The sequence below is a fragment of the Sander vitreus genome, chromosome 12 (assembly GCF_031162955.1).
Source record: "Sander vitreus isolate 19-12246 chromosome 12, sanVit1, whole genome shotgun sequence".
Taxonomy (NCBI): domain Eukaryota; kingdom Metazoa; phylum Chordata; class Actinopteri; order Perciformes; family Percidae; genus Sander; species Sander vitreus.
The window spans coordinates 28,977,013-28,986,392 of record NC_135866.1 but is presented as its reverse complement, the minus strand read 5'-3'; the positions used below and the strand labels follow the sequence as shown (position 1 = coordinate 28,986,392).

The 9,380-nt window shown below is 40.7% G+C and overlaps 1 protein-coding gene across 3 annotated transcripts in view; it reads left to right on the top strand.

Annotated features, from left to right (window-relative positions):
• myo10 (myosin X) overlaps window positions 1-9,380 on the top strand; it is a 163,748-nt gene continuing 154,368 nt past the window's right edge. For all 3 annotated transcript variants that reach the window (XM_078265082.1, XM_078265080.1, XM_078265081.1), the window contains exon 1: window positions 1-486. In XM_078265082.1, coding sequence (XP_078121208.1) covers window positions 466-486 — 21 coding nt within the window. In that variant the 5' untranslated portion in view covers window positions 1-465. The remainder of the gene's footprint in view (window positions 487-9,380) is intronic.

Genomic DNA, 9,380 nt, shown 5'->3' with positions numbered 1-9,380 from the left:
GTGTGTGTGTGTGTGTGAGAGTGAGAGAGACTGAGTGAGTGAGCGTCTCCAAAGTTTGACCGGTCTCCCGTTTATTCTCTCCTGCTGCACGCTACAGTGTTGACCAAACAACCAGACGGACCTGTGGACAGGAGGGACGCACACGCAGACACACGGTGAGAGGGAGTCTTGGGGACCCTGACACCGACGTGTTTTATGAGGACTCGTGTTGTCTCCGCTGGAGTAGTAACCCATGAAACAAAGGGTAACTTTACTACTGTAGCTCCACACCGACTCACCGATTCCCTGACTGCCTGTGCTCCATCCTGCAGACGACCAGCAGGAACAGCATGGAGTGAAAACTCTTCGGATCTGCTTCCCCTTTTTTTGGTTGAGTTTGGAATCGCACTAACAACACATGAGTTGGATTGACGGGACGCGCAATTTCCATATAACAGATCCACGGGGATTAAAATAACCAGGGCAATGGATAATTTCTTCACGGAGGTAAGAAACTAATGCTTACCGCTTCATGCATGCAACATGTTGCGCACAGTGGGCTTCATGTTTTAACACTTTATGTACTTTGTTGCATTAGTAACACGTTTGCATTTCTTTGTGGTGCCTATAATAAACGTTAGGGTGATTGTAAGCGTTGAAACATCTTAAAACGTGCACTTTAAACATGTATCATTCAGTTTAGGAAGCGCTCATGGAGCATCTCAGCAACAGTCAAAACTTCCTGCAAACGAGAGTGCAGAAATACATACACAGCATTTACTGACACCAAGATGTTCTAGAGCTGCAAAGATTAATCGATTAGTTGTCAACTATTGAATTAATTGTCAACTGTTTTGATAATTGATTAATCAGTTTGAAGAAAAAAAGTCAAATCTCTGATTCCAGCTTCTTAAATGTGAATATTGTTCTAGTTTCTTCTCTCCTCTGTGACAGTTAACTGAATATCTTTTGAGTTGTGGACAAAACAAGACGTTTGAGGACGTCATCTTGGGCTTTGGGACACGCTGATCCACATTTTTCACTCATTTTAGAGACCAAACAACTAATCCATTAATTGAGAAAATTATCGACAGACCTGTTATTGTTAGATTATAAGGATACAAATGCCATAAAGTGAGCAGGAACTCACTACTAAGCACCAAACAGTTTATGCTAGATAATATAATATGGAAATGAAAAGTCATAAAACACTATTAAGCACAATGAGGGCAACCTAAACTCACTACTACGACTTCCCATTGAAATATAATGAGAAATATAATGATTTTATAGGAGCAAAGGTGTCATAAAGTAGTTTAAATGAGCCCTGGAATCATCACACACACACACACACACACACACACACACACACACACACACACACACACACACACACAAACAGAGGGCCTGTGCTGGTCAGACTGGGGGTTGGACGGTGTCCCAGTGGATCTGTGGTATTTCCGCACCTCTTTTCTAGTTTCCTCCAAGAAAAAGTGCTGTAAAGCTATTTATAGGAGTCTGAACCTGCATCCCAGCAGAGCTTGGGACTTTATAGTGAACCGGGAAAATCTTTAAAGGTCCAATGTGTGGGAATTTCTCCCATCTAGCGTTGAGATCATATATCGCAATCAACTCTCTCGCACCACGCAGTTCAAAGTACGTATTACAGCTACGGTAGCCTTCACGCTTCAAAAAGGGCCGGGAAGCTACGATACCCATTAGCATCACCTGTGAGTTTATCATGTGACAGCGAAAATGCGAAAGGCGGAGCAATATATCCTGTATGTCCCTTACTTGCTAACATATTTCAAGATGGCGTCTACCCCAGTTCATGCAAATGCAAAATTTCAAGCCAATTGGAATACTTGGAATTGATGGTGGTGGTAAAAAGGACAAGTTTGTGAATGGGCAACACAGATTTTGATAATGAACAAGTAAACACGTTAAACACTGGGACTTTAAGTCAAAATTAAGATTTTGGAATGTTACAAACTCCAACACAAAACTTTGTTTAAATGCTTTAACCAATTATTTAATAAATGAGAAACTTTCAATACAACACCCAGTAACAGAAAGTCAGATAGTGTTGTGGGTAGGACATTAAGTCAGACTCAGTGGTGAGTGAAACCGAAGCAGAGAGACAGACACAGAGCTGTAGCCGAGCCAAAGCAAAGCACTTTTTATTCATTAACTATATTGGCAACCATTGGGAATGGTGATCGTTAATTTTTATTGATATTGATACCATTTTTGAGACTGCTTAACGATCCAAGTCTTTATCGATACCATTATCTATACTTTTCTTATCATTTGGTGAAAAGTCAGTACGACAAATTCTTAATCTTAACAGAACTAGGGGTGCAACGGATCATAAAACTCACGGTTCGGATAATGGTTTTGAGTCCCATCCCCTTTTTAGCTCATAGCTTTAGCAACAGACTGTTGTACGTCCTGCCATTGGAATCCTCTCCAGTGAATTACAGACACACTTTTGCACCGTTTAGCTTTCAGCATTTTAACCGTGTTTAATCCAGCTACTTGCTAACGTCGGGCTAACATCAACGTTACCTGCTGCTAATTGTACAGCTAGTGTTAACTAGCGTCCCATGCAGCGATGCTTCTGGGCCTTTACTATGGTCTTTACGCACACATTGTGCTCGTAAATAATTTTTCCGGTTCGTGCACGTATCTATTTCTACCCATAACATTTTATGATCCACTAGTCTCGGACCGTATTGATTTTCGGGTTTTGAGAATTTTGGAGCTGGATCCTAATAGAACCGGGTCTTGAGACCCTTCCCTAGTTATCAGGCAAATAAAACGCAGTTACAGATAATCTGCAAACTCCAAATAAAAAACGGGCCGATCAGCCAGGGCCGATAATCGGTCTATCCCTACTATTTTCCTTCAAAAAAATCAGGAAAACCAGTTATCTCCCTGAAAAGATCCTGTCCTCATATAAAGAGCTGAAATAAATAGTTAATATTTAATCAAGTGACATTAAGTTCAGACTAAATATGTTGATTAACTCACGTTTCAAGCAAGAAATGCTGAACATCCCTGAGTTATAACTCCTCAGTTATTAGGATTTGTCTGCTGAAGTAAATATCGATTGGTTTTGGACTGTTGGTTGGACAATTTTTTTGTTTTTTGATAATTTTTTTGGGGCATTTTCGGCCTTTATTTGGAGAGGACAGCTTAGACTTGAAAGGGGATAGTGAAGGGTAATGACATGCAGCAAAGGACCATAGGTCAGAGTCGAACCTGCTCTACCAGGTGAGCTAACAAGGCACCCGTGGTTGGACAATTTGAAGACATAAACTAAAGGGCTCAAGGAAATGGTGGACATTTTTCACAGTTTAATGATGGTTTATAGAACAATAGATAGAACAATGAATTGAATAAACAAAAAAAAGTTGCATCATTCGAAAGAAAGTACAAAAAAAAAAAAAACTTTCGCTGGCGATTCTTAGAAATTCCTATAGGAACATCAATCATAGTGTTTTCCATAGAAAAGCAGTTACCTGTGCTTTTATCCCCCTGGAAAAACCCTGTCATGAAATAACTTGCAGCAGCTTGACTCAAATTGAATCTAAGTGGGTTTAAATCAACAGGCGGGTGGTTCAGGTGGGTTTAACCTCCACAACAACCATAATAATAATAATAATAATAAAATACATCAACCACAGTACAGTGTGTGTAAATCTTCCACGAGCTGTGACTCATGGCTAATAAGCATTCCTGGCAGTGGATTTACGACATCAGTATCCACACCTCAGTGATGACGTCGGCCAGGTAACGGCAAAGACACCTGAGTCATTCGGAAATGGTTTTTTTTCTTCCCATTGGGAATCCAAGACCATTAGTAAAAGTGTCATCACAGCAGCTAACTTTCGCCGACAGACCGGCTCTGGGTAAAAAAAACACAGCACAGAGAGTGATTAAAAACCGGTTCCTCTTCAGGTAGGGGTGTAACATTTTTTGGCCTCCTTCAACTTTGTAAAAACGTCAAGGAAAAACGCTGAAAATGTAAAAAAAAAATGCCAAAAACGTCAACTTTTTTACGTGTGTGGGTCTTTCGACTAATTTCACAGCCCTAGGTTAGACAGCTTAATAGTTACACACAAAAAAATTCCGCTTCCTGGTTGAAAGATTGCCTGCTTTCTCATTGGTGCTCTACATTTTCAAAATCCACCGAGGCTTTTCAGCGGTATGAAAGGCCAAAGGTCACAAGACTCACTGAGCTCATAGGCGCTGGTGAGAGCGTTCAGGCTGAGTAAAACAAACAGAGGTTTTTTCTCTCCTGCAGCAGCGCCGGCTATGGTCTCATGACGAGTGTATACGCTACATCTGGTTGTTCAGCTCTCCCTGGAAATCTTGCAGAGAATATTTGTGAGTGCCAGAAGCAGGCAGGCGTGCACAATAGTCTCAAATATCGTCCTGGTTTGCCTTTATATCTGCCAGCTAATCGCAGCTGAAAACAAAGAGCCCAGTCTTTAAGGGGAAAAAAAAGGCATCTGACAAGGAAGTAAACCAGCTTCCAGCCGCCGCAGATGGAGGCCAACAGTTTGAGCAGAGAGGAATTTGAACTGGGAAGGAAACCGGAGTGTTTCATATTTATGCTGAAGACAGTTTAGATGAGGGACCCACAGTGGCTGAGGCTGGACAAGACTGAGTTCATAGAGAGCTTTGAGCCTTCAACCGTCCTCCTCAAGATTACTGGTTTACTCCCTCAGTAAATGTACTGTAAATAACACCTCATTATCTGTGTTAACTCCCACCTACAGAACATTATGGGAACATTTTAGGGCTGCAACTAACAACTGTTTCCATTGTTGATTAATCTGTTGATTATGTTCTTGATTAATGGATTGGTTGTTTGGTCTATAAAATGTCAGAAAAAAGGTGAAAAATATCGATCATCATCATAACCTTTTATTTATGGATCTCGGAAATGACTGAGGCTTCCCTTGTTTTCAGTGATGCCGAGATACAAGACACATAAAACATGAAGCACAAAACAAACTCATGACAATGATGATGATGATGATGATGATGATTAGGATAATGATGATGTCTATGCCGCTGATGTGGACAATTTGTTTTATTGATTATTATTGATGGAAGAGATGTTGATCATATATTCAACATGCCAGGTTACTTTGCACTTTTATTGTGGGTATTTATATGTATGTATGTATAGGTAGGTAGGTAGGTAGGTATGTAGCTTTTTCGTCATTCTGTTGCTTTTTTTTAGATGTTATTGGTGCTGTGCTTTGTACACTTGGAAATGTCAAAGTCGGTTACCAGTGACTATTGTTACTGGTAGGGTTGGGTACCAAAACCCGGTTCCTACACAACCGGTAGGAATCGGACTGGATTAGAACGCAAATTTCGGTTCCACTTAATGTGTCAACTGAAATATTTTCCCTCTGTCGCTCCGAAACGGACGTAAAAATTAGGTGACTTAAGTTTACTTATTATATATTTAAGTACTTTAAAATGTTAATATATTATTCAATTTAAATAATTTTCAATTTAAAAAAAACTAAAAGATCCTTTCTTTGATGTCATTTTTCAGTTTTTCAAGAATTGGTTTAGGAATCGGAATCATTTTAAAAGTACAGGTTCGGCATCAGAATCGTAAAAATCCAACAATACCCAACCCTACCCACTGGTAGTCAGGCCACCCCACACTCTCCTTTTGTATTGTATGATTATGTTGTTTTTCATGTATTGTATACCTTGCTGCAAAACCAATTGAGTTGTGGACAAAACAAGACATTTGAGGTCGTCATCTTAGGCTTTTTGGGAAACACTGATCCACATTTTTCACCATTTTCTGACATTTTAGAGACCAAACAACTAATCCATTCATCCAGACAATAATCCACAGATTAAGCCGCAATGAAAATAATTAGTTGCAGCTCTAAACTGAGCTGTAGAATGAAATATATAATTACAATCAGTGTTTCATACAATGGTCTTAAAGAAAGTGTTATTTTCAGTACATGATGTCTGTAGTTCAGTGTTCTGGGATGAGCACAGAGAGAAGTTTATTGATATCCCATCTCTTAACTTCAAACAACTGTCTCATTTTCTTTTGACCCAAATGACCCATTGAGTTCTCAACGTGTTTCCCAAGTGGAAGAAGTCAAAGGTTTTTCCAATATACTCACTTAAATACAATGTGGTGAAAATATACAGCAAAGCGCATTGTCCCAGACTATAGAGACATGAATGTGTTGACAGTGACACATCCTTCAGCAGGACGTTTCGCCTCTCTGCCGTAATTACTGCGCTGCTGCAGCCAAAACAGTCTGCACCAGAGTCAGTCCAGGGACTATAAATAGAGTCTGACTGCACATTCAGACTGCAGGTTGTCATCCTGTGCAGGCTTTAGTGTGATAGAAACATTAAATTGTTAAGGACCGGCACAAGTAAGCAGAGTATTAGGATGTTGATAGTTGGGTCACCCTGCATTTAATAGATGATAATGCTTAAGAATTATGAATCTTTTTCAGTCTGGTTGTGTCTAAAATCCAACGTGACATCATGACGCGTAAACATATCTGTACGCATTTTGATGCTTGTATCTCAATGCCGAATACGGACGTTGCATTTTGAGCTATCCGCGGGTATGTCTATGCCGTATACAGCGGACGGGTTGGGTTTAGGAAAAGAAGAATGGGATGGTTGGGTTTTGGAAAACAATAACGGGACGTGGCACAACAACGGCACAGTTGGGTTTAGGAAAAGAAGAACGGGATGGTTGAGTTTAGGAAACGTGACACGCGGGACATGATCCCGGTCTCCTGGGTGAAAGTCCTGTGTTGTTTGACCCATCCACCACCCCAACCAACCTCACTATGCGGATTTTCGGCCTTTCATACTACTCGCTACTGTTCTTTTCTCAGGAGAACTTGGCGTAAATTGACACGCAATCACAAGGTAATCTAAGTCAATGGAGGCCAAATGGCGTTGATAAACACACTAAAAAGCGATTATGCGTCTTGATAACTTGATACGAATTGGCGTGTCATACATATGCCACTTATTGAGATCAGTCTGCTAAAATCTGCAATTTCAAAACCACTTTCACTCTGATAAGATAAATATATTGAAATTGGCACATCATTTTACTAATTTGTATCAAAACATGAACTTTTAGAATCACAAACCGTAGTAGGGTTGCAAATAACGATCATTTTCATTGTTGATTAATCTGTTTATTATTTTCTTGACTAATTGATGATTGAGTTGTGTGTTCTATAAAATGACAGAAAAATGTGGATCAGTGTTTCCCAAAGCCCAAGATGACGTCCTCAAATGTCTTGTGCTCAAAGATATTCAGTTTACTGTCACAGAGGAGAGAAGAAACTAGAACAATATTCACATTTAACAAGCTGGAATCAAAGAATTTTAAAAATGACTCAAGCCAGTTCGATTATCGAAATAGTTGGCGATTGATTTAATACTTGACAATGAATCTTAGTATTTTTGTATGTTACCACATTTACAACCCCAAATAGGATCCCACAAAAAGGAAGGCTTTTCGCCGAACGGAAAGAAAAACAACTCTTAAATGGCATTCTGAAACACTAAAATTCCCAACTCAAACAGCAGATGTTGGAAACATGATGAGGCAGGTTTCATTCACGTTTACCGGCTGACCCTCGAGGCTGCACGGGAGAATAATCCTGGTCGGTGGGTGCCAGTGATTGGCCAATATCCAGCTTTTCTCTGAGGCAGCAGAACTGTGTGTGTGTGTGTGTGTGTGTGTTGACACAGTGGAGTCACACAGTTGAGGTTACAGGGTTTGTTTTTATTTGAACTGGTGGGCGTGGTGTGTGCTCGGCTTTCACCTGTGCACCAATCAGAGAGCGACCTTGCCTCAGGTCTGGGTTTGCAGTGATAATCGAGGCAAATGTATTCAGCAGCGGCAGCGTTCATCAGACACACGGATAACAAACTGAGAGCAACACAAGGCCTGAGATCAGTCAGGCTTTGGAAAACAGGGACTAATGGTAGAAAGACTCACTTGCTCACTTTTAGAAGAAAAAGACGGGTGCAAAACATGGGTTTTTAATACTCAATGCCTAAAATGCTTCATGTTTAGCCTTTAAAACAAAGCTATGCCTTTTCTGCACCGCACACAACACAGTTTGCATACTGTATATACATTTCAACCACAGGATTATTCTTTCTAAGATTTTATTTGAGCGTTTAGGGTGTTTGGTGTTTTAAGCCCCCAACGTCGTCTTCCAGGCAACGCTGCCTGGAAGGCACTAGGATTAGGCAATGGTTAAGGTTAGGGTTAGGTGCCTTGAAGACGATGGTTGCAACGTTGCCTTGAAGGCTTGGTTGGGGGCTTAAAACACCATTGAGCAGTGTTTAGGGGCTTGTGAAGGTAAAATTATTCTGTAATTATCAAGAAGAAAAGCTACTATCACCACTTCACCAATTAACCTTATGACCCCTTGGTGGAAACGCTACTAATATGGATTTTGGGTTTGTCAATTCAACTTTGTGTATTGTCTCAATAGGTCAGAATTTTTGTTGTCCATATCCTAGTTTATAGACGTCCAAGTTGGCAGAGCTGTGTGGCATCTATGTGCTATTTTGTTGGAAAATAATCTCTGGAAGACAAACCATCAGCACACATGAACGGTTAATGGCGGCTGCAGCTTTTGGCAGTCTGAGCTCAGTATTGGCGACGAGCTGAGTCCGAGGTTTTCAACTCCGCTGAGAGCTTCTACTGCATGGTTGCAATAAAGTCCCACAGACAGTTATACTTCCAAAAGAATCTGATTGCTGCACCCGTTAACCTGTTTTTCTGGATTCCACAATGCTCCTGAAACTTCCAACGTTTCTTATTCTTTCACACTTTTACACACTAGGCCTACTCCTCCTCAGTCTTTGCTGTCTGCATTTCTTGTGAAAACCCTTAAAAGTAACAGCCCAATCATAGACATTAATAGGCTCACCACAACAAGCAAAGGCCCTACCCATTTCCATTGGCTTGGTTTTAACGAGGATCCAAGCGTAGGAGCCCCACTGCTATGTCAGAGCGTTTCATCCCCCCCCTCTGTGTCTCCCCGGCTTGTTTAAACGCTGAAACCTGACACCTGTGGAGCAGCCACAAGGAACGTAAAGGAATTTAAACAGCTTGCAGATTTGACGTTTTGTGTGCAGCAGACGCCAGCTTCTGGTTGCCCTCGTTGGACAACTGTGTTGGACTTAAAGCAAAGTTGTTGCTCAGTCTGCAGCTTTTGTACGTTCAAGAGTTTCTTCATGTCACCATGATGAGTCCTAGGAAATTCCTTTTCATACCTAATAGTCACTCCTGTTGTAGTAAAAAGGATGAAAAATAAATAGTTGAACTAGAGCTGGGCAATATA